Genomic DNA, 25,705 nt, shown 5'->3' on the forward strand with positions numbered 1-25,705 from the left:
AGATAGGTCATTAGCTGGGACTTGGGGGAGGTGCTTTTTTATAAAAATGTTGCCCCAAGTCCACAACAGAATCTAAGAAATAATTGTTGAAATGAGTTGCCACCACCACCACATAATTGTGATTTTGACAATAGTACCATTTATTTTCAACTGTATGCTACCACTCTTGGGATTTTCCTTCCCAAGTAGTTTATCAATGCATTTCCACAATGTTTTACACAATGTTCCCTTTTGCTTCTCTAATGATTTCAAGAAAAAAATGTGCTTTAGCCTTTCTCAGTTGCATTATGACTCTATTTCTCAGACCTTTGTAGGTTAAACGATCAGTATCCAGTCCAAATGTTTTGGCTTTTTTCAAAGAGGCATCTCTTTTTTTCATTCAGTCCCACAGAGTACTATTAAACCAAGGCAAACATCGTTTAGCATTAGGCTTCTGGGTCTTAGTCTTGGTAAACTTCACAATCATCTGTCTGAAAGCTGACATTAGATCATCACATGTCTGTTCACAGGATTTATCTGCAACAGTGTTGTTCCAATTAGTTTGCTTTATTCATTCATATTCATTTTAAATTAGCATAAGATCTTTCTTAGGGATGAAAGGGATTTTAGAATTCTTTCCCATTTCATTTTGATTTCTATATCTTGTCTTTGTCAGCTTTCGAGCAGATAGTGTCAGATTGTGATCGGAGAGACCAGTGATTAAGTTGTAGGCTGTTGTTATTCTGTCTGCTTTGTTTGTAAAAATCTGGTCCAGTAGTGTTTGTGAAGATGTTATTATTCTTTGTAGGTTTATTTATCATTTGTGTCATCTGAAATGTTTTGGTGATTTCCTTAAGTTTCTTTCTCCGTGCTTTGACTAACCAGTTCAAATTGAAAAACAATAAATGACATTTCAGGAGAGAGCGTAATCGTAACGCCGACGCACTCCAGGCAGTTTTCATCTATGTCAATTTGTTTGCTTTGAATGCTGTCTTTGACATAAATAAGAGCCCCGCCCCCTTTGCCCTTTCCTCTGTTTCGTCTGTATACTTTATAGCCCGGGACATTAAATGCAGCCAAAGGGGTTGTATAAGTTAACCAAGTTTCTGTAAGACAAAAAAGATGCTAACATATTAAATACTACGAAAAGGTTAAATATACAATACAAGATACAGTTGTTTTTATGTGCAATATAGTGTGCTGTACTGCAATACGTAATATCTCTGTCTTTCTACATTTCTGTGTCAATGTCTCTCTTTCTCTCTGTCTCTCCCTCTCTCTGTGTCTCCCCCCCAGGATGGGGTGAGGATGGAGGAGATAGTGGAAGGCTGTACTGGGGCACTCCACATCCTAGCCAGAGACCCCTTCAACAGAGGGGAGATCGCCAGCATGCAGACCATACCACTGTTTGTGCAGGTACCGTACCACAAACACACAAACACACACACACACACACACCCATATATATGGATACATCCCAGTCATTTGAAGAACGAATCACAGGAGAAACGAAGCGAGTGCCAGATAAAAAGAGGCGTGTCCCGATCCGCCAGAGGTGAAAGAGACTCACCATGACCACCAAGGTGCACTGCCCACGAAAGGTGACGGCGGAGGCGGAGGTCCGCAGAACCGCGGTGCACAGCCAGCTTCACCAGATAGCAGATCAGTCATGAATATAACTGTGTTCTGTCTGTATACATTGTATACCATCCAATAGATTCAGTAGGCCTGTAGCAACATGTATAAAATGTCTCTAAATGTCTCTCATTGATTATTGAAGGTAATTTATTCATTATCACTGTCTGCACAAACTAAATGCGTGTGTGTGTGTGGACGGGTGCATGTGTGCGTGCGTTTGCGTTTGTTTGTGTGTGTGTGTGTGTGTGTGTGTGTGTGTGTGTGTGTGTGTGTGTGTGTGTGTGTGTGTGTGTGTGTGGACGGGTGCATGTGTGTGTGTGCGTGTGTGTGTGTGTGTGTGTATGCCTGTGTGTGCGTGTGCTTGTGTGTGTGTGTGTGTGTGTGTGTGTGTGTGTGCATGAGTGTTTGTGCATGCGTGTGTGTGGACGGGTGCATGTGTGCATGTGTGCGTGTGCTTGCGTGCATGCATGCGTGTGTGTGCGTGTGTTTGTGTGTGCATGAGTGCGTGTGCATGCATGTGTGAATGCATGTGTGTGTGTGTGTGTGCGTGTGTGTGTGTGTGTGTGTGTGTGCGTGGTTGTGTGTGTGTGTGTGTGTGTGTGTGTGTGTGTGTGTGTGTGTGTGTGTGTGTGTGTGTGTGTGTGTGTGTGTGTGTGTGTGTGTCTCCCCAGCTCCTGTACTCGTACGTGGAGAACGTGAAGCGCGTGTCGGCGGGCGTGCTGTGTGAACTGGCGCTGGACAAGCAGTCGGCGGAACTCATCGACGCCGAGGGGGCGTCGGCCCCGCTGATGGAGCTGCTGCACTCCAACAACGAGGGCATCGGTGGGGGGACACACACGCGCACGTACACACATGCACACACAACGTGTATATATAGACACACACACACAGGTATATATATATATACATACACACACACACACACACACACACACACATATATATACATGCACACACACACATATACACACACACACACACACATACTGGTATATACATATATATACACATACACGCACACGCACACACATGTGTATATATACGTACACACACACATATACCGGTATATACATATATACACACACACACACACGTTTATATACATACACAGACACACACACACACACACACACACACATATATATAAACACACATATACACACACACGCACACAAATGCATACACACCAACACCTGCAAAAAACACAAAAAAATACAAATACACAGACAATAGTATACACACAACAACAACAAAAAGATCTAGGTACGGAAAGTGCACCGGCATAGAATCTTAAGCCAATCAAAATCCAAAAGCTTTTAATTAGTACGTAGACGTTATGATTGTACATGAGAGACATTTGCTTATTTTATGTGAATCAGCCATGATTTTTTTTTCAGCTCTCCCCATCTCTCTTGCAGTTGATTCGCATTCTGAAATAGGGCAGTTGGCCGTCAATTGACATCCATTTTATCCCAAATGAGTTTTCACTTGCTCCTATAGCTGCATCTTGCTTTTGTCCAACCCCAGGTAAAGCGCATTCAATCTGCCCTGGCTATGAAGCTTTCTCCAATAATTGCCACACAAAAAAAAATATCCCCAAAGCTTTGATTCTGTGTTTACTCCCCACTAGTGTCTGCGCATGCTCACAGAAACACAGACTGAGGCATTCAGTTACATTTCAGCGCGAAGATAGTGTGACTGCGTTGTATGCATGTGATGAATTATCACTGCATTCCGAGTGCAGAGCAACATTTCAATAGGGGGCTTGTTTTTTTTAAACTGCTTTATCCTGCAGCATAGGCATTCTGAGTTGACGCGCCACTGTGCATGCTCACAGACTTAGAGACAGAGACCAAGAGGCAAGCAGTTGAAATTGTTATGTTAATGTTAACTGCCTTGGTTTGCAACTGTGGTGAATCTTTCGACCAAATTTTTTTATTTACTGCTTCCGGTTGCAACAGACTGGCTCAGCAGGAAAAAATAGTTGTGTTCAGTTGACATTCCTGTTCTGCGGTTGTTCTTATAACCTGGGACCTGATAGCTGCTGTGTTCCGATCGATTAAAAAACACCAACTCCTACCCCTACCCTGGCGACTTATTGAAATGTCGCTCTGCACTCCAGAATCCAGAATTATCACACAGCTTAAAACGCCGGCGCTATCTTGGCTCAGAATTGTAACCGCCCGCCTCAGTCTCTTAGTGAGCAGGCATGGTATAACAAACGGTAACGGTATAGCAAGCACAAGAAGCATAACAAAAACGTGTGAATCGGTTTACTTTGTGGGCACTACTGGAGAAAAGCAACCGAGCAAGGAGGGGCATTTCGTCTGCGTTGACTCGTGTCGGACTAAACCAAGATCGGGGCTGATCATCCCAGAGTGTGTAGCCAGCATTACTGACCCGAGTACCCCCCCCCTTCCATCCAGCCACCTACGCGGCCGCCGTGCTCTTCCGCATCTCAGAGGATAAGAGCTCAGACTACAGGAAGAGGGTCTCCGTGGAGCTTACCCACTCCCTCTTCAAGCACGACCCCGCGGCCTGGGACATGGTGAGAGCTTTTGTGTGTGGGTCTGTGGGTGTTGTAAGTGTTGGCGTGCGTGTACGTGTGTGTGTGTGTGTGTGTGTGTGTGTGTGTGTGTGTGTGTGTGTGTGTGTGTGTGTGTGTGTGTGTGTGTGTGTGTGTGTGTGTGTGTTGGCCTGCATGTACGCAGGCGTCTGTGCGTGTGTGTGTGTGCTTGTGTGTGTGTTCACTTTTCACCATTATCAGTTTAACAAGAACAGGAACTCACTTTTGGCTAGAAGCTAGAACCCTGATTAAGCCAGTCAGAGACATGTCACAGTTCCTTGGGGGAGCAGGGGAGGGCTTTAGTTAAGGGGGCTCAGCAACACATGCATCTCCACGCCACTCCACCTCGATGCGCCTGGCCGCGCTGCTCTCAGAAGGCCTGAGCGATCGCCCCCTGGAGAGCGCTCTTCATCTCCATGTATTGTCACACAACTGTTTGTGCAAGCGTTTGGCCTCGGAACACTTTAGCGGCATACCGCGCATGCCATGCATTCTGCTCGCCGGCATTCATTTGATGACAGATAAACCGGGTCAGAGAGAAGTTGGGTATTTGTTTTGAACGCATCTTTTAGATGTGGATTATTAGGAGGATGCTAAAGGCTGGATTACTGTTCCAAACGACGCCGGGGAGAGTAGATGACAGATTCTGATCGATTTGTTTCGTTGTCCACACGTTTCTCCAACGAAGCGGTCGCTGTAATGCACATCGCATTTGAATTTGCCATGGTGCCTTGCCATGTTTTTTGGTTTTGTTTTTCGTCATTTTTGCCACGATCTAGCGAACATGAGAATTCACGATTCAAAATCACCAGATTGCCACTGCTCCCTGCATGGTATTCTCCTGCAAGTAATTGTGCAAAAAATAAGTTGAGAGGAGGTACATGATGAGCAGGTGCAGCGCTACAGTGTTGTACACCGCGCCGAAACGAGACAATGAAGTCCCCCGTCCCCCCGTCCCCCCTGGGTTCAGCAAGTCGCGTCTTGAAAGTTTCTACGAGTCATGAGGGGAACATCAGCGCGTGCTGGAAAAACATTTTGTTCTCTCCGAAAACCTTCGCCGGATAAAAATAAAAGCGGCAGAGGGGTAGAAGGGTGAAGGGAAGAGTGGAACAGGAGAGAGAGAGAGCGAGAGAGAGAGAGAGAGAGAGGTATAAAGGAGACAATGGGTGCACTTGGCTTACACACACTCACACACACTCACACTCTGTCCCTCACTCGGCTCATGTCTTAAGGTCCTTTCACATTGTTCGCGATTATACGCTGGTATTTTTTTCCAAGGTCAATACATTCCCATATTGCAACAATGCGACACTCATTTCATTTGCATAAAGGTTGTTTTTACAGCTCTCACCATCGAATAAATCAGTTTAACTAATTGCACCAATGTATATTTGGTTAGGACATGGTAACAGCCTATTTATGTTTCTCAACACACAGTACTCTTATTGTGTCCATAGTGGTCAACTACATTCATATACTGATATTTATCGCTACCTGTTATATGCATTGATCGTTCATCATCTAGAGATAGCAGTAGGCGCCTTGAGCCAATGTTTACTTTCACTGCGTCACGTGAATATAGATTGCTTTTGATACCATGAATCGCAGTTATACAAACTTCCTCCGAAAGAGCGATAGCCCATTTTAGTTATTGAACAAACGTCTCCAAAACATGGCTGCATGAACGCACACTACAGTTATCATTATCCCTTCCATCCGTGAACATTCGCTAGAGTTATTTACTCTTAGAAAAACTCAGTATATTCCAGATTCACATTCAGATTCTGATTCAACTTTAAGTACAGTGACAACGACATGTAGCTGGAGATCTAAATAGCAGTGCAAAGAGCAAGTAAGGTGCAGTTTGAATATTAATTGTCATATCGTGCATTTGTCATATAGTGCAATGCAGTAGCAACCTCACCCAGTGAGGTCATACCTCACCCAGTGAGGTCCAGATATTTGAATCCTCTAAACACATCAGATATTTAGTTGAAAGGACAAGAGGACGAGCTTGTCGTCACAAGGCCATGTAGGTTGAATAGTCCTTGCATTTGGCGTTGCGGTTAAAGTAAACAGTTTTGCCGCTACATTTTCGTCTGTTTTTCTTTTTCTTGCTTTTATTCGCTACGCGTCTGTTGTGAAAGGACCTTCTGACATGCCTTACGGTCCGGACAAGTGGCTCTCTCCTCCCTACCTACCTATCTTTCCCTCTCTCTCCCTCTCTTTCCTGATAAGCTAAAATCATTTGTTCATGGTAACACTTAAATGTTGCAATACAGTTCTCTCCCTCTCTTTCTCTCAGCCTGTGTCCACACCACTGTGTCATGTCCTCCCCTAGGCGAGCTGGCCCTATATCAAACACAGCCACCTCCCCATCATCCATCCTCTCTCTCTCTCTCTCTTTCTTTCTTACTTTCTCTCTCTCTCTCTCTCTCTCTCTCTCTCTCCCTGCATACACATGCTCACACGTTACACACTTGTAGTTCATCTCACACAAATAGTCCTTGCCATCTGTCCACCACTTTCTTTGGGTGCACCCCTACAGACAGATCTGCCCAGACTGGTTCACACACGTGCACACACGCTCACACACACACGCACACACAATCCTGTCTGTTCAGACTACATGAAAGATATTCCATTTAACATTTAGTGGCCGCTGTTATCCAAAAGGGGGATTACAAGCAGGACTCGTATCTCGAGACAAACCCCGGAGGTGTGCTGGGGAGATTCAGGCTGGCTTCGCAATCATACAGCCCCCTGAATGCACATGCTCTTGGCATGCCCTGTTCCCAAGTGGGAGTCGAACCCTCTAGCCCCTGGCAATGCCGCGCTCAAACAGCAGAGCTGGACAAGGACCGCTGTTGAGATAAAGATGTGACGCTTTCTTTCTCTTTCTTCCTCTCCAGGCTCATCATGCAATGCCTATGGAGCCCACCTACATGGCGGACGGTAAGTTCTGGCGCTGTTCAGCGCATCGGTGGTTGAACGTGATGTGAGGTAGTGTTACTCAATACGCTGCTAATATTACATGCTAGTCAAATTAGCGTGAAGCAACCGCCCCCTGTTTCAGCTCGAATTTTAACACTAGGGAAAGGTAAAGAAATCTTGGCTCTAGGGCTGTGAGTTTGAGGGAGGAGGAGGATGGTGTTATCCCCATGGTTACGGCGCACGCCAACCTTGTGCATCTTTTTTTTTTGGTTCAGTGGCACGGTAAGGACCCAAGGACTCAACAGTGTTTGGCACAATGGAACAGGAAAACAAATCAAATCCATCAGTGGTGACTTATGTTTTGTCCCCGGCCTTGCTTGTTTTCGGTCCATGCAGTGTTCTGCGGCACAGTGTAGGTCACATTCAGGCCTGCCTCCGTTTTTTTAAAACAAACATTGTCAGAACAATAGTAAACACTTGGCTCAAGCTTCAAATGCAGATTAATAAGGACTCTTGCTAAGACCTAACAACACCAACACATTTATTTTACGCGCCCCAGAGGGCATTCGGCTCCTAGAGCCAAAAGGCTTTCTCTTAAAGGGGCAGTGCATCCGAAATCTTTTTGTTGTTTTAAAACAAGGTAATTATGTCTTAATTATCTTCCACATAGTTATCAACTGCCATTTTGTGGTTGTTACTAAAACACCTGTCATTTTGAGAATGCAGGTGTGAAGTCTTTTCTTTTTTTTTTATACTTTTTCCAAACGCTGCCAAATTGTGTTCTCTTGGAGACGACAAACTGCCTTTCCAAGTGCTTCAATGCCTTGAGGGGGGGGGGACACCAGCAGTGAGGTGTGGTGGGGGGGTGTGGAGCGCTGGCTGCGCAGTGGTTGTTTATAGATGTGTGTGTTCGAGGAATGGTTATGTTTCTTGTACACTTATAGCAGTGGTTCTCAACCTTTTTTGAATAAACGCCCCGCTGACCTTACCCTGATCCTCTGGAAATAAATACGCTATTTATTTCAGGTAACCTATTTTTGCACTAAAAATATTTGAAAACCAACATTTGAAAGTTTACCATGACTTATAGTATTACCCCACAATGTGTGGTGCACTTCATATACAACATCACTGATTATATCGCTCCTACACAACAACGGTACTATCCTAAAAAAAGGGATCACAAAGTTGGCATGGGTCGTAACCATGGGGATAACACACCCCCACCCCTCCTCCCTATAACCATCAGACCAAAACATTATTTTTCAATCTCATGGTGTTCAAATTTGAGGTGAACCTGGGGGTCCACTTACACTTTCATATTGATGAAGAAGAGTGTCTCTCTCTCTCTCTCTCTCTCTCTCTCTCTCTCTCTCTCTCTCTCTCTCTCTCTCTCTCTCTCTCTCTCTCTCTCTCTCTCTCCCTCCCCCTCTTTTTCTCTCTCCCCCAAGTTTGTTCATTTTAATTGATGGGATCAACATTTTTTACTTGGAATTGGATCATATTCATTTATGTACGTGTCGTAGGATTGTATGAATAAAAAGGTTGCAATGACGTTCTGTTCAAAAATCGTATCACTCACACATGTAACATACACCATATGCATCATGCACAAACAAACATTATGTTCCATCACACACACCTAAGAGATATGTGCGTATGAGGCAATCATGCAAGCAGAACTCCTGCTGTCAAGCCAATATGCTCGAGCATATGTCTGTTGTGTGTTTCTGTGTTTGTTTGTGAGCCTGTGCACGCGTATGTGTGTGTGTGTGTGTGTGTGTGTGTGTGTGTGTGTGTTTGCGCGTGCGTGTGTGTGTGTGTGTGTGTAAGACTCATTAAAAGCTGTGATCTCCTTGTCAGTTATTCCAAAAACCTCTAATCCTCTGCAATAGTGCACACACACAAATGCACACACACACACACACACACACACAATCATGCAGACATTCTGGCACGTACCCATGTTCCGACATACAAACAAAGCTTTCAGGAATTCTAATGGAGGTTAGTTGAAGGTGCTGCGATATGAGAGTGTTTTTCTCAGCAAATGTAAATAATGTATGGATGTAATATCTAGGATGTCTGCATCAACCTGTCTGTCTGTCTGTCTATCTACACTACCTATAATGGCCGTCACCCTTCCTTGTCTCTCTGTGTGTCTGTCTGTAGGTTTATCTGTCTATCTGTCTAGACCAGTGGTTCCCAAACTTTGAACAATCATGTACATGTCCGTGACTATTGACATCCTACCGAGTAATGTTTTTGTTCTGAATTCTGCTGCATAAACAAAAAGTGAACACGCAGATATTGTACACGCATATGTACATAACACATAAATAAGAGAAAGAATAACCACTATTCGGGATAGTTGTAAGCTTATTCTACATCAGGCGATGAAGAGCAAAGTATGACAGGTGTTTTGTTTATCTTTGCACGAGAACATAAACGTAGTTGCCCTGGGTGGTCATTGGCTGAGCGGATTATCTGCTCGCATGTCATAGGCGTTACATTCACACCAACCTCAAAACAATGGCATTTGTCCCGCCCCATTATTCTCCAGCCTTGCTTTCAAAGATATTAATAAATGTGTCGGTTCTCATCTAACCTTAACGTTTCTGACGAAGGGGAAAAAACTTTCAGCCCTACTTTCAGACTAAACGTCTCTGTTGTCATGGCAATGTCTGTCAACGACCGAGAGCAAGCTGCGTAGATCTTTCAGTGCGTGAGTTTCCCGTCATGGCTAAGAGGAAGGGGAGTGTCGTTGCAGTGGGCTGCATACAGTTATTTTTGGCACTGAGACTTGGGTCCGCCACAGGGCTGTTTGGGAAGGTAAATCAATGATACATTTGGAGTACCCCTTAGATCGATCCACGTACCCCCCCAGGGTTACACCAACCCCACTTTGACAACCGCTGGTCTCTAGACTATCGGCTGGCAGCCATTTTAACTGTCTGTTTGTCTGTCTGTCAAACTTTTTGTCTGTGTTTCTGTCTGTAGGTATGTTTGTCTGTCTATCTGTCTCGCTACATTATCTGTAATTCTGACGTTCCGTCTGTCTGTCTAACTACTATCTGCTGTCAGTCCTTCTGTCTGTCTGCCCTGCCTATACCATCTGCTCTCAGTGTGCCTGTCTCTCTGTCTGAGTCAGCTTCATGATTGAGTTTATGATTCAATGTTCTATAGTATAGATTCTATACAATAGAACATTGAGCCATGAACCGGGAGCTTCCCACCATCGTGTATAGAATCTATACGCTCCATCTAAGAAACAAGCACACAATGTACACCCATCAGGCCAACACACACACACACACACCCTCACACACATTTCTGAATTGCTGAAAGGTAACAAGCCAGACATCAGTTAAGCTGCACTTAATAACTCATTATGTGTAGCGGTGGTTATGAAACGCAGAGGGAATTCAATTAAAGTTTTTCAAAGACTATGAATCTAAGTCCAAAAGAATTTAACAGTTTAACAATAGCCCCTGTTGGGTCGTTGGGTAGTCTTGAAATAATTAATTAAAATATGTCTCTCTCTCTCTCTCTCTCTCTCTCTCTCTCTCTCTCTCTCTCTCATATCTCATATCTCATTCTCTGTGTTCCCCTCTCCCAGAGCTAGATGGCTCCTACCCGACGTACGGCTACACAGACCTTCCCCTGGACACCCTGCCCCTTGACCCCGACCTTCACGAGAGCTACATGCCTGACATGACCTACGACCCCAGACACCCCTACCCGGAACCCCTCTAACAGGTTAACAGGTAAACACGAACACACACACACAGTCACACAGACACACACGCACGCACGCACACACACACACACACACAGTCACACAGACACACACACGCACGCACGCACGCACGCAGATGTGCCCGCGCACGCACACACACACACACATTCTCTGATGAACAACATGAATGAAGCAGATCCTCCTGTACATGTTTGAGTTAAACGTGTCATTGAACCGACTACACTAATCAAATAAATACATAATTCCGTACAGCATGAATTCCAACTTATAAACGATGACTTAGTTTGTAAGTCATCAAAATAACCATTTCACCATATGTCTAAACAGCTCCCTGTCAGTGTGACAGGACAACTAGGAGCAAGAAAAGAAGGCATTGGGAGAGGAGGAGGAAAGAGACGATTTGCTGTGCGTATGAAGAGGACCTGAAGGGAACCACGGCCGGAGAGGTTTTTAATCACAGAGGACTGGAACGGGATGAAATACAAAACACCACTTGGCAATCAAGAACCACTTTTAGGAGGAGGGATGTGTATTATAAGTGTTCATTGTAAGTGTAAATGACAGATATTACTTTGTTCACATGTTCTATCGTGTGTGTGTGTGTGTGTGTGTGTGTGTGTGTGTGTGTGTGTGTGTGTGTGTGTGTGTGTGTGTGTGAGAGAGAGAGCATGATAGAGAGAGAGAGTGTGTGTATGTGTGTGTGTGTGTGTGTGTGTGTGTGTGTGGGTGTGTGTGTGTGTGTGAGAGAAACAGTGAGAGAGAGAGAGAGTGTGTGTGTGCGTGTGCGTGTGTGTGTGTGTGTGTGTGTGTGTGTGTGTGTGTGTGTGTGTGTGTGCGCATACTTGGGGGAATGTTTGATGGGTGACTTTTGTGAAGCAACGGATCGGAGCAACATTGCGTCGTGATGTTTGCAGATCCCCTCTCACTCTGAGACATTAGGGAAAACCGCCTGCTACCAGATTTGAACAACACTTAACAAGCAGGCAGACACTTATTACCATCTGTTCAATCGTTTTTTTCTGTTGCCCTATCATACCTTTAGGGTGGACAGATTGTATTCAACCACTTTTAAAACACAATGTATTCAAAGATACTGTTGGCTTTAATCCAAGAGTTATATTAGGATACATAATGGGCATTTTTGGGATTGAACCCAAAACCTTTTTGTTCTGAGATTCGAAAACATCCGGACCACTAGACTTTACTCACACATCAGGTAGGATAAAACCTGTCTCTGTTGCTTCTAAAAGTGCCCATGTTGCATGCCTCAAACGGTCTAGAGGAGTCCTTAAGCATTTCTTAAGACGGGTCCTGGGGTGTGTCCACTCATGGTTGTTGCATGGCAGTGTACCATGTGATTCTCTTAATGTGTCCACCTCCTACATATAGAAGCAAAACAGGAACTCTAGTAGGGAGGATGCCGTTGATGTTAAAAAGCGCCGTGCAGAACGGTTAGACTCTGCCGAACCGTCCAGGCGCGCTTTCTGTTAGTTCATAGCCAACACACCCTGCACTCAAACCATAGGTTAAGGGACAAAGAAAGCGTCCCGGATTACGAAAATATATCAATCGGTTCACTAAACAGACCCACTAATATGCACTCAAAACTAACAGCACAAGTATCAAGTGTCTATCTGTCTAGACACAGTCATTTAATACAATGCGCTTTGGAGAAGAAAAAAAAAAAAGACATCAAAAACCAATTTTATACTGGTGTCTTTACCGCGTTGTGTATAGTGTATGGAAAGATGTGTCTTGTTTTTATTTTTTGTATGCTAATGTACATGCTTGTACTAGGTCTAGAAGCGGGAATGGCTGTGCTGTTAAAAGATGCAACATTTACGAAATGACGTTCCTAGAAGGAACGGGAAGTAGAGAAAGAGACCAACAGTGCCCCCTGCTGGTTACTCACTCCTGATTCAAATCCTTCATTAGATGATTGACAAATAAAAAGGTTCCACTTTAAGCACCACATAACTAAATATATATATATATATATATATATATATATATATATATAATTTATTGACTGATTTACTTCAGGATCTCATCAAACATTTCTGTTGAATTAATTCCTGAGGCCTTTTTTTTATGAACCATGAACCCAACCACCAGGGGGGCATGCTGGTTTTGCTTCCTAATGTAGCAGACAGAGAAGGAACCAGGGGAGGGGAGGAAGAGAGAAAGGGAACATAAGCAGGGTTTCATGAGGTTGCCAAAGAGATTAACTTTGCGACGGTAATCATATTGGATCTGTGTGCTTGCAGTGTACAGCCGAACAAAAGAGGCAGACAGAAAAAGTGTGTGAACAGATTCATAAGCAGAACGATGTTTAATTGATACTAAATGAAAATCATAATTATCATCCAGTGAGTTAATTTGCTTTGAAACTGAGACTGGATGTCCTGGTTTCACACACGTCAGGCTTCAACCTTATAGAGTGAGCCTTTGAGTGAGTGAACCTCTTGAGATATTCAGTGCCTTTCTCCAAAACATTTAAATGTGACATGTTAGAAACATGTTAAAAACACATGCATGCCACTGTTTGATTGAAAGAAGGACTGAATTTGAGATTCCCAGTGTGATTCAGAAATGAAACATTAAAACAAATGGAAGCACTGCGATGACGTATCGTTGATTTTTCAAGTCAAAGGGAAATGATGCATGAGTTATGATTATGATTGCAAATGTGTGTCCTATGGGTGTTAAATGTGGTTTACATCTCTGTGGACTGACAACGGCCTGACACTGTGTTCTAACAATTGGGAAAATAACCCCCTAGAAATATAATAGAGAGGCTATATATGTACAATGTTCCAATATAATTGTTTTCCACCCCAGTAATATTAAGTTAATTAATCACCTCAAACAATCTGTCAGCCCATATCCATCTCAGCTGGAAAGAAGAGGAAAAAAAGTTGTTTAACCGTGAGAACAAATAAACGTGTAGAATATGTGTGGGATGCTGCGAAATAAAGCAAGGAAAACTTTTTTTATTTAAAATGTATGTATTTTGTATTTTTTAAGATATGTGACTTCATCACTTGTGACTTGACTTGTGTTATGTTCATCATATGGGAAAATATAATGTAGATAATCCATATATTTGCAACAATGGACAAGAAAACCCAGTTAAAGACCAATTAATCTATTTTTGACCACTATTTTTGACACGAGTGCATGAAATACACTTATTATATGAAGGCCTTCTCACTAAGGCCACTAGCATGTAAGCAGGCGATTTAGTTAATGACCCATTTTTCATGTATTGCATATGAGCTGGTAATGTAACAAGTAGTATGGGTGGCAGTAGCACAGATAGCTAAATCATTTTATGTATTGGTATAGCTAGTGAACAAAAATGTTATTTTAAACACAATGTAAAAACAAAAAAACAATTGGATTGGATTTGAATTTATTATTAGTGTTATTTTTGCAGTTACCTGCGTCCTTTCAAATAAATCCCATTAAACTCATAAAACGCATAACCAATAGAAAAGTCGCTGTGATGTCATAAACATAGTCATTCAATTTATTTTTTTTATTTTGCTAAATAGGCCTTCATGCAAAATACATCAGTTTATATTTCCTATTCCAGCCCAGTAGGCGGCGGTAATGTGCTAACCCCGTAGACAGCGCCGCCGCCAAAACAATCACTACAAAGAAGAAATATTTTCTTTTCGGAAGAAGGTCCCCACAAAGCGGCCCTATTTCTTTACAATCAAAAAAAGTAAAACAAACCGTAAAGCAAGCATGTACGCCAGGACAAATGCCGGGAGTACGCATGGAGACTTTCAGGACAGAAACGGAGGAAATTATGTGACATCGGCAGAGTCTTTTGGACACTGCTCTCAATTGTTCTGGAAAAAGGATCCCAATGACTCCGGAGTAAGAGCTGATTCTGCTACCGTTAGCTAGCTAAGCAACTAAATAGCTATTTTAAACTGCTGTTTATCTTCATTTGACCAATAGACATATGCGGGTTATGGGTATTTGCCGTCTGAAACTGCCATTACTGTTTTCCGACGCAGTGTGGCAACACCGGTTACTCTGTGTTTACAAAAGGTTTGCAATATAAAAAAAAAAAAAAGTTAGCAGCATGCTAACAGTGCTGCCAGTTGTCATGCTATGTGAGGCCTGGTCTGGCTACCAGCTAGCCCATTCTGGACCACTTACGTTTACTATGCGGTTGAACTCGCATTTGTTGAATTAATACTTATATCACGATGATCGGATATTAATATGTCGTCATAAATAAGTTAAATTGGTGGGGATTATTTGAGAACTTGAAATGTATCTGAGCATCTACTAGCCGAGGTGAACGATAGCCGTAGCTCTGCCAGGCTCACCAAAGGCAGCGTTTTCACAACAAGGCACACAATAAGTTTTCTTTAGATGGCGTATGAATTAATTTATGTGGGTTATGACGTGGATGAAAGCCATTTAACATCCGCTTGAATAACATGTTTTACCACTGAATATATGAGATGCGGTTGACTGAGTGGCCCGCATAATTTTATCGACTGGTGAAAAGTAAACATGACGAGTTGTTCCACCGGAAACTGAAGCGGAACACGCCCCGTATGGGCATCTGAAAGACCCCTTTGTGACGACCCTGGCTGGGCTTCTTTCAAGGAAGATTATAAATGCCACTCACGCAGCACAATAATTAATACAGATCTGAAGTTAAATACTACCATGCCAATTTTCCTCTGCCTTACCCGTAGTTATTTTTGTGAGCTGAACGTGTTGTTTATTTGTACGATGTCTTATTTGTGGAAAAGGCCTCTAAGGTGTCTTCATATTTTCATAATTGAGGTCATTTGATGACCGAAAGTCTTTTTGGTCTATTCATTTTTAATAAATAGGTTGTCCATCCAGAATTGTTTTTAACAGTAATGTGAAATATATGATATAATATTTAAATATTTGGCGTATCAAAAATAATTCCACTATTTTCACACCAATACAATAATAGCAATGTAATTTGACTGGGCACATTTACACACCCGCTGCTATGATTTGATGCACAAAAAAAAAAAAAACACCTAGATGTCAAACCTCCTTTCTCTCACCTCTCGCGACAGCCGAGTTCGACCATCAGTTGGTGCGACCAGCTGCCCTCGTCCTCGGCCTCGCTCTCCACCTCCAGCATCACCCTGGACTCCCGGGCGGCGGTGGCGTCCACGGGCATCACGGCGGCGGACATCGCGGCGGCCGAGCTGGAGTCGGACGAGAGGCCCTACGCCTGTGACCTGTGCAGCTGCGCCTACAAGCACGCCAGCTCCCTGCTGAACCACAAGCTCACCCACAGGACCGGGGACTTCCGGTGAGGACCCCGTCCGTAGCACGACTCTGGTCACTGGCGTGACGTACCAAGCTTTCACTCTGTGGAAGGCATGATTGAAGCTGTCTCCCGTTATTTATATAAAATTGAAGGCTATATATTTATAATTTAATTCATGCTTGGAAAAACAGGCGATTTTCAAGGTGTGTGTGTGTGTGTGTGTGTGTGTGTGTGTGTGTGTATGATTTTGATGTGTCCTCCTTCAGTGTTCTTCCAGATGATCAGCTGTTTAATGGAGAAGGCCAACCATTTATATTTTTCCCCCCACCCCCAATGAAACAAAGCATTGTCTGGTTAGCAGCATTGGTGCCGTAGGCTTACATTGTTTTCCAAAGGCCGGCTCTATTGCCTTGGTCATCAGAACATCGGTGTACAGGTGGTGTACTTGAAGACTAAATGCTTAAAGACTAGAAAATATCTCTGTAGCAGCGATTTGAGGTTGTGGGCCCTCGTGTTTCCGGACTTCCTTGGGTTTGTTTACTATACCGACGATAAGATTTCTTTTGTGGTTGCATGTGTGCCACAGTTATAGACTTAGTCCTCCCAAAAACGATGGTATGACACAGATGCAACCATGCATACAACCTTTTTGGTTTTGGTACCACAATCCAATATTATAATTTGTGTAATGCATTTATCATTGTCTTGTGGTGGCCTGTTCCTTTTTGTGCACAGTGCAACAATTAAAAAAAAAAAAAAGGATTAACGATGTTTCCTTTTCACCCCAGATGCGACTTCTGCAGCAAGCCCTACAACAACTACATGTCGCTCCGCAACCACATGCGCATCCACGGCCAGAAGCGGTATGCATGCGAGCTGTGCGGCAAGGCCTTCCGCCTGGCGCGCTACCTGCGCAACCACCAGAAGATCCACGACGACGGGCCCAACCGCTTCGACTGTCCGTCGTGCTGCAAGAGCTTCCGCACCATGCTCGAGCTTGCCCAGCACCGATGCAACGCCGCGTCAGGCCAGGTGGGTGTGGATGTGTGTGTGTGTGTGTGTGTGTGTGTGTGTGTGTGTGTGTGTGTGTGTGTGTGTGTGTGTGTGTGTGTGTGTGTGTGTGTGTGTGTGTGTGTGTGTGTGTGTGTGTGTGTGTGTGTGTGAGTGCGTTGGTTGGTGCATGGTTTTGGCCAAGCTAAACCTGTGGTGTGTTTTGGTTGTAGCCAGCTCCTCCTCCTTCTCTTCTCCTGGGTTGGCTTTATGAATATAAGGCAGACCTGGGATTCAAATTTCCCCCCTTCTATTCTGTTCTGGAGACATTGACCATCACAAATTGTGATCTCTATTTTTTGTTAATTTGGGAAGGCCCCATTTGCACCATGTTTTAAGTTCTTGGCTTTACCGGTGAAGGGCCCCTGTAGCCTGGCAAAATTAAGGACACTGTCAAAATATATTCTTTGTAAAATATAGGGAAGATTAAAGCTGATTTAAATGATTTCATATAATGAACCTTTTTTCTAAATCAACTGAATCAAGATGACTTGTTATAAATAAATGCAAACAATGTATTGATATTTGCTAGGATAAAAAACTGAATTCAACATGGAGGGGTGAAGGCGCTATACGGGTCTGTGCTTGCAAATGAAGGACAGAGTAGTGTTGAGGTTATAGTAGTTATACTGTTTAATTGTAATTCTAAATGGATATATTTATTTAACTGCTCTCTGTTATTTTACTTGGATTAATGTTCCGAAATGATTCATTATAGAGATAATGTACAGATTCCTATTATTGGTGATTAATCACATGTGTAATGAGAATTGTGTTTGTCCTAAAACAAACCATCAGCAATACTTTTTTTATGCAGTTGACAACATTCTCACCATATTTAAGTAGGTTACATTTTTCTCCAATTGCACTTCAACTGAACCAATTCCAACAATACCAGGCTACTATTGGCGTGGGAGAATATCCAATTTACGAAGAGCCGATACCAATAATCCGGGCCGTGTGTGTAATTTGTGATGCCTCGTTTTGGTAGATCCAAATCCCTTTCAACCGTACGAGCAAGGTCAGATGCTGTGTACTGCCTTCTTGGCTCTGCTAGCACACAGAGGCTACCGTGTTAGCTGGCTAGCTCTGTAATGGTTGCCTGGGTTATTTTAACAGAAGGGGCAAATTCTATTCAAATTCAACCCTGGTTTATTGACTAGCCAGCATTGCATGTCATTGACTCGGGTAGCAACTTGGTTTGGCAACGAGTTAGCCTTATTTGTCTCACAAGCGCCAACCCCACCATTGTCAGTTGAGTGGCAGAATGATTGCTATGAATGTTGCTGACATCTCACCGGGCGAACTGGACGCTGTCAAAGTGTCATAAGCACGGGTGACGTTTCTTCTGTGTTGACTGTGGTCGCATTGAAAACAGTGGGGCCATTGTTAACACAGCAAGGTACACCGGCAACACATTTCTCATGCGCGGTAACACTCCCTGTGATGTGTGTGTGTGTGTGTGTGTGTGTGCTCTTCTGCAAACACACGTGATCCAAAATAAACAAGGCACTGATGCCAAGATTCTACACTGATCCGACACCATCTGGTCCGGCGGATCAGTGTTCATCCGTTACAGGTCGAACCATGAATTCTCTCATTAGTTAATTCACTATGTTTATTGCTTTGACAATAAGATTCAACGCTCTTGTTTGTCCACCAATTTTCAATGGGATTCCTGGATCCAGCTTGTTGGGTAAGCAAGCTGTACGGAAACCTCTAATTTCAGCCAAATTGTCCTCTTCTTGCAGCTGTAATTAGCCGTTGCTGCATCACACAACAAATGAGCGACTTGTAATGTTTGGAGTGGAGCAGTATACTTATTAATTCGGAATTAAGTTACTCTTACGCTACAACAGGCGCCACTCAATCAGCCATTGATCTGTGGAATCCAGCATCAATTGGATAATACCAAGTCTGGTTGTAAAACAATAGGCCTGGAAGCAGCTGGCCAAGCAGCTTGTCAATTTTGGAGCGTAGTGGTTTGTGTGTGTGTTGAGTGCCAGGTGGCTGTGTTTGTGCGTTTGGCATAGTGGTATCAACCGCTTTGTGAATGAATGTTGGCGTACGATTAGCGGGTTATCGTATCCTCCTACTCCCCATTGGATACGCAGGTTTAGTTTTGATTTAGATGTCCATGTGAGGACAATGACGTACTGCCGTCAGGGCTAGGAACAGGACCAGGGTTAGACCCGATTCAGGGCAGCAGGGAACGATCGCAACGTCGTCGGATATATCCCTTACCGGGCTAGTAATCTGAATTTGTGTGTGTGTGTGTGTGTGTGTGTGTGTGTGTGTGTGTGTGTGTGTGTGTGTGTGTGTGTGTGTGTGTGTGTGTGTGTGTGTGTGTGTGTGTGTGTGTGTGTGTGTGTGTGTGTGTGTGTGTGTATTATTCACGTGTGCGTGTTGTGTGGGTTCATAAGAACCGGTTCAACTGCCCGTCCTGCTTTAAGAGCTACCGAACCATGCTGGACCTGGCCCAGCACCGCTGCAGTGCCGCTGCCAAAAACCAGGTTGGTGTGAGCATGGCTGTCTGTCCGTGGGTCGGTGTACGTGTGTGTGTGTATGTATGTGTGTGTGTGTCTGGCATGGTCGTAACTATCACGGATTACAGGGAAATCCGAGGCAAGAGAACAATAGGTCATGATGACGTTTGTTCTGTAGGTCATTTATTTTTTAGGGTGTTGAACTCAGGCGGAGTCTCTTTTCAAGAGTTCCCCCCTCCACCCCCCCCCCCCCCCCCCCCCCCCCCCCAAAACCATTGGTTGGAACATCCCGATCCACGGGCTAAACACATGTTTGTTTTGCACATACAGTTCGTTTGGCACAAATTACTGCACGGTGAATGTGCTTTCCGCTTTTGAAGCGACAATCAATTGGGCGTTCTAAAGTGTCATGAATAAAATGTAGGTTCCACAAGGCTTGGCTGCAGAAACATAACGTTTTACTATCTATATCTATTTTTAAAGACTTCTGTAATGATCATTTAAAGTAATTCAGGCAGTTTCTCCATCATCCTGCCCTCTGAGGTCCTAACGTATGGGACAGGTAAGGAAAAACCTATGCGGTAATATTGCAAAACAATCCCCACCCAGATGTATCCATAACTTGTCTAGTGGGTTATTTCCTTTGTAAATTCATAATAGCATAAATAATTGAAAACTCACTCATTATATTATGTGACCAGAGGCCGAAAGGATTTTTGCCAAGTAGTTGATATTTCGGAAGCCATTTCCATTTGCTGCATTGACCAAAATCCAACATCATTTTCTGTCAATGGACTAATCGCCTCGGCGTCCCGTCCGCAGCCGTCCGCAGGGCCCTGGGGCCCCGAGGAGTCAAACACAGTGGGCACGTGTTTAGTGTGTGAGAAAGCGAGTATCAAAACAACTCTCTAGGTGAGCCCATAGTGTTCAGTGGACAGACGGTGAGCGTAAAACACATTTCAGTCAAGTAAAGTCCATCGCAGGGTTAAGTTAGAACAGGGTCTACGGTCGTGTGTAACTGTGGTCCGTTTGTGTGCGCCTGTGTGTGTGTGTGTGTGTGTGTGTGTGTGTGTGTGTGCGTGTGCACGTGCAACGTATTCACTCCACCTCTCCATGCTAGTAGAATAGCCGTCTCAGACAGATGGGTCTTTGAGTCCGGAGTCTTGGGTTTTGTCCAACAGAATCAAACCTAAAACACATCAACACAGGGACTCGAGTGTCCCCCCCCCCCCATCGTCGCCGTCGTCATCACGTTACACGCCTCTCTCTCTCTCTCTCTCTCTCTCTCTCTCTCTCTTCCGCTCGTCCCATGTCACTCTCCTCAGGGACACCTCAGAAGGCATACCTCGCATTTATGTCGCACCTACAACAGGACCGCACAAGCGTCCAACTATTAACGCCCTCAATTCAACTCTTTGTTCCTATCCATCCCTCCCCTCCCTGCCTCTCCTCTCCTCTCCTACCCCCATCGGCCTTCCCCCATTCCCTCACACCCCGGTACCTGCTCTCCTCTCCTCACCCCCCCCCCCCCCCCCCTACAGCCGGGCGGTCGTCGCACCAACTACTCCGCCCAGCGGCGCCAGCGACAGCAGCAGCAGCAGCAACAAAATCAACAGCAGCAGCAGCAGCAACAGCAGCAGCAGCAGCAGCATCAGAACAGCAACACTACTCCCATGATGCAGCAGCACGGCGGGCACTCCCAGCAGGAGCCCATGGCCTCTCATTGTGTGTCCCCCATGTCCCAGTCAGGGGGCGTGGTCAGCCAATCCATCTCGGACCCCCACCAGGTACAAGGAGTAGAACTTGAGGAGACAACTTTTTGTTGTTTTAAATGGTAAAAAAAAAAAAATGTTGTGCATAACGTAGAAAACATGATGGCAAAGGCTTTGCTCCTGTTCAGTTAATAACTATTTGGACAAACTAGGGCTTGACTCTAGACTAATTAACTGGAATGGAAAAATGTGTTTATTCCTGATATCCTTTTAATGAAACATCTAGTACTTTACCTTTTTTTTTTTTCTTTTTTTTAATATATATATATATATACATTTTATTTTCAAGTGTTTTTTTTCTTTCTTTTTTTTTACAATGCACCATCTCTCCCTCTCTCTCTGCCTCCCTCCTCTCCTCCCCTCCCCACAGGGGCGCTCCAGCTCATCCTCCTCACAGAGCCAGGGGGGCCAAAACATGAGGAGCAGCTCCTCCAGCAAACACCCTTCCTCGTCCAACACCTCCTCCTACTCTCTGCTCCAGCCCCTGGTGCCTGAGGTAAAGGACATGGGATCCGCATACACTAGACTGAACGCCAGCCACCCCATGGTAGGAGAGAGAGCCGCCTTCACCCACACCCCCTCCTCCCCCACTCCCGTCAACGGCCCCAGCTGGGCTGCCGTCCTTCCTCCCTCAGCTGTCCGCCATACTAACCCGTCCTTCCCACACACATAGACTAGTCTGCCTATGCCTTCTTCAGTCTTTGGCACCTTTTGCTGTAACCCTGCTCTGTCAAAGCCCCCTTTTTTTCCCCTGTAGCTATTAGATTGATAGTGCCATGCATCAGTAGAGCCATGATCTGTGCTTTATGCTGTACTGTACTTCAATGCATTCAAGGCTGGTATTATGTTTTATTGATTTCACCTTTTCCTTTTGAGAAGCTGCCAGATTTTTCTTTGAATGTTCATAATACTAAAACAAACATAAAAGGCTCTCCAGTAAAACAGAGAGGTATAGAAAATGCATTGGGTTACAGCTACAAAAAAGGCTGAATGACGAATATGTTTGAGATTCTCCTTGGCCGGTCCAATGCTCCTCGCTTTCCTCTCTGGTACCGATGACTAACATCGCTAACCCTGGTGCCGGCTTTCAGACTAACCTTTCAATTCAAGTAGTGTTGCACGTGAATATGCATGTCTTTGTATTCTGTCTGATGTTTGATCAACGCATGCCAACAACCAAGAATAGAATATCTGTAGACTATTTAGATATTCTGTTTTTCCAATTTCAAATCAAACCAAGTTGTTGGAAGTGCATTTTAATTGTTAATATTAATAATATGAATTTGTGTTGTTGGTTTTCCATTCCGTGACAGTGGTTTTTGCTGTTTTTGCTGTGCAGTACTGTGGCATGTTTTCCTGTTCCAATGGTTCTGTCTGCTGAACACTTCCCAGTGTTCCCTTTCGACTTCTGTCCGTCTGAAGTCTCTGCAAGGAATCCATTGTATCGCTGTTAACTGCTTAAAGTAAAAAAAAAAAGACAAATTTTCCTTTTTGATTTTTTCCAATGTTCCAACTGCAGAAATCAAATCCTGCAAACTGATGAGGCAGTTTCTGACAGCCACTAGACTATGTGTGGATAGAATAATCCACTGATTATCAGGGGTGTGATGATTCGCTCAGCTCACGATGGAATGGCACCCTCAGGGGTTCCCACAAAAATGAGTTGAGTGGAGCGAAATGCTTCCAAGAGAGACTAGCAGTACCTCAAATCAGAGTAGTCGACCCAAATTCAGTCAAAAGAAAAGAGAAATCCTGTGGATTATTATACCTAATCAAACTGCTTATAGAGGCTGCTGTAGGCAATTTTTATTGTTGGAAGCAAGCAGAAGACGGGAAGGTTTTGAAAATAAACATCCCAACAAAACGCTCCTTGCCAGAGTTTCTCTGCCATTGAGAAGAGTAGCCTTCAAGCAGTGGTGGTGGAGCGTAGCTATATGTGAATGACAAGATGGATGCCTCCAAACAATCAGAAGAGCCCTAATTGGTCAGTTATTGGTATACTAAGGATAATGATAATAATATTTTTCAATTGTTTTATCATATGTTTTGATCTAATGAGAGAGCTACAACTAAAAACTTTAGCCGTTTCTCAATACCAAGTACGCGGACTACGTTCTCGCAGACTTGGAAGTACGTACTTGGCAAGTCCGGACTTTCAAGTACAGACTTCCGAGAACGCGAGTACGCACCTGCAATTGGAACAGCAGCGGACTCGATGATGCATTCTGGGATATTTAACAGTCCCAAGTTCACACGAGTCACCTCCGATGCATCCTCAGTAGAACGGCCTCATCGAGAACGCATCGAGAACACTTCTGGGTTTTATGACAGTACTCGCGTACTTGGAATTGGAACAGTGCTTGGGCCACCACTGATGACGTTTACCGAGAACTCAATTACATGAGTACGCACGAGAACGCGAATTGAGAAACGGCTTTTGATTGGTGAATTTCCTGTAACAGGGAAATAAAACAAGCAGAGCAATCCACGGTCCAAATCCAGCCGGGTTACCTGGAAAACCCAATGGCGTTTCTGTTTTTCAGGAGATGTGGCAAAAGGAGAGGGGACCCCTAGGCAGTTTCAAGCAGCTAAAACCTCTAGACCTGGTATCATAGCAAACGTTATTAGATTGCAGTATTTCGTACGTTTTAAAGTGATCCTTTTTTGCAAGGGCAGACAATTAAAGCTAGGGCTAAGGCAATTGTAACCAGCCTGAGTAAGCTAGACATTGGAAGTATCCAACTGGAGAAAAAACAATCCAACCCCTCCATTCAGGTGTCCATCCAAAGCCACTTGGTCAAAACACTAACAAGAGAAGCTCTGCTAGGTGTAGCAATAGGCCTGCCTAGCCTTGTTTTAGACTCCCAGTGCACGGGCAGAGATTTTCCACCAATATGACAAAAAATAAAAAATTGCCCTCCTTAGCTTTGAAGCTACTGTTTTTGGAGAGATACTTGAACAGCCATCCCAGCTGTAAAACATCCGGAACTCCTTGCAGAGGCTTCGACCTGAACATTGGTTTAAAAGTGTCACTGTGTAGTAGTTTTTCTCCATGACCTGCTGAAATGTCTTTTTATTCAACTCAATATATGCCTACGGTCTTTCTCTCCATCTTTATATCTGTGTCTATTCCTCTCTTTCGCTCTAAAAAAAACTTTCTCTCTGTCTCTGTCTCTCTCTCTTTCTCTTTCTCTTTCTCTGTGCAGCCCAAGCACCAGGACGCCTTCTCTCTGGCCCCACAGCGGCCCCTCACCACCATCAACCCCATCAGCCACGGGCTCCATCCGAACGGGGCCCCCACGCTCAAACCCTCCCCGGTGGCACGCACCATCCAGGGCATGCCGTGGGAGCAACGCTCCCTCTACAACCAATGAAAGCCCTGAACCGGCCCCTCCCCCCCCCACTCCAGCACCGTCCCAAGCGTTGCTGCCCCGCCCTTTCCTCATGACACCCCTCCCATCCCCCCCACCACCACCCCCCTCCCCAGGGTCCAGGCTGTGGGAGTTTAATTATTTTTATTTTATTTTATTTTATTTTTTCCCTTTGCCAGCCGACGTCGGACCTCCCTCCCCCCCTCCCCCCTCCCCCCTCACAACACCGCCCCCCCCCCCCCCCACTCCGATGTGGAAGTGGGGTGGGGGGGGGGGGGGGGGGGGGGGGCACCATTGAGAACTAGATGCGAATGATTACTGAGTAGTTATAGGTTTAAAAATTGTGCTGCCTTGACCCCTCATGTATGATCTATGCCATGTACTTGATATAAGTTAAAAATGTCTTTCTCCCTAAACCTTTCACTGATGGAAATTTATACCCAGCTCCCCTCCCCCCCCCCCCCTTCTCTAGTTATGTAAAAAAAAAAACGACAAAAAAAATAAACCTTATCTGTCCTTTTATAAATAGTCTCTCACCTCTCTCCCCCCCCCCCCTACCATTGTCCCTATTTTATACATTTTGAAAATAATTGTTTTATTTTTTAATTTTGGACGACTGAGTGTGCGGATCTCCTCCTGCGACGTTCATTCAGACCACCGACGACGAGAGAAACATGGCTTACAAATCGTCATGGAAATGAATCTGACAAAACTCTGCCGCACGGCCCGTCGTTCTCTTTTCAGGTTACAGCAAAGAGGAAGAGTAAATGTGAAATGTTCTTTTTCTTTTTTTTTTTCTGGTTTTGTTAACTTTTTTATTTTTTATTAATATTATCGTCATAGGGCCCACCCTGAAATTAGT

General features: G+C 44.3%; 2 protein-coding genes across 4 annotated transcripts in view; both read left to right on the forward strand.

Moving 5' to 3' along the window:
* jupb (junction plakoglobin b) overlaps positions 1–10,873 on the forward strand; it is a gene marked incomplete at both ends in the record, with an annotated part of 38,419 nt that extends 27,546 nt beyond the window's left edge. The window contains 5 exons of the mRNA XM_084488544.1: positions 1,276–1,395; positions 2,289–2,439; positions 4,044–4,165; positions 7,096–7,138; positions 10,737–10,873. Coding sequence (XP_084344670.1) covers positions 1,276–1,395; positions 2,289–2,439; positions 4,044–4,165; positions 7,096–7,138; positions 10,737–10,873 — 573 coding nt within the window. The remainder of the gene's footprint in view (positions 1–1,275; positions 1,396–2,288; positions 2,440–4,043; positions 4,166–7,095; positions 7,139–10,736) is intronic.
* A 3,688-nt stretch (positions 10,874–14,561) lies between these two features.
* LOC311352278 (uncharacterized protein) lies at positions 14,562–25,036 on the forward strand. 3 transcript variants are annotated; one of them, XM_084472413.1, is made up of 7 exons: positions 14,575–14,765; positions 15,965–16,206; positions 16,953–17,208; positions 19,638–19,727; positions 21,242–21,487; positions 21,843–22,019; positions 24,679–25,036. In XM_084472413.1, the coding sequence occupies exons 1-7, from the start codon at positions 14,631–14,633 to the stop codon at positions 24,844–24,846; spliced, it is 1,314 nt and encodes a 437-aa protein (XP_084328539.1). In that variant the 5' UTR covers positions 14,575–14,630; the 3' UTR covers positions 24,847–25,036. The 3 variants fall into 3 exon arrangements, with proteins under 3 accessions (XP_084328538.1, XP_084328539.1, XP_084328537.1); XM_084472412.1 differs by lacking the exon at positions 19,638–19,727 and having other exon boundaries at positions 14,562–14,765; positions 16,953–17,196; XM_084472411.1 differs by lacking the exon at positions 19,638–19,727 and having other exon boundaries at positions 16,953–17,196; positions 21,843–21,968.
* The last annotated feature ends 669 nt before the right edge of the window (positions 25,037–25,705 follow it).

Source organism: Micromesistius poutassou (genome assembly GCF_964030765.1).
Source record: "Micromesistius poutassou genome assembly, chromosome: 1".
In the NCBI taxonomy this organism is placed as follows: Eukaryota; Metazoa; Chordata; class Actinopteri; order Gadiformes; family Gadidae; genus Micromesistius; species Micromesistius poutassou.

Bases quoted from the DNA above. Each gene is read 5' to 3' on its own strand.
- LOC311352278 (XM_084472413.1), top strand. From the start codon at position 14,631: ATGTACGCCAGGACAAATGCCGGGAGTACGCATGGAGACTTTCAGGAC. The intron at 16,207-16,952 runs GTGAGGACCCCG...TTTTCACCCCAG, and splicing joins CACAGGACCGGGGACTTCCG to ATGCGACTTCTGCAGCAAGC. The intron at 19,728-21,241 runs GTTGGTGTGAGC...CCCCCCCTACAG, and splicing joins GTGCCGCTGCCAAAAACCAG to CCGGGCGGTCGTCGCACCAA.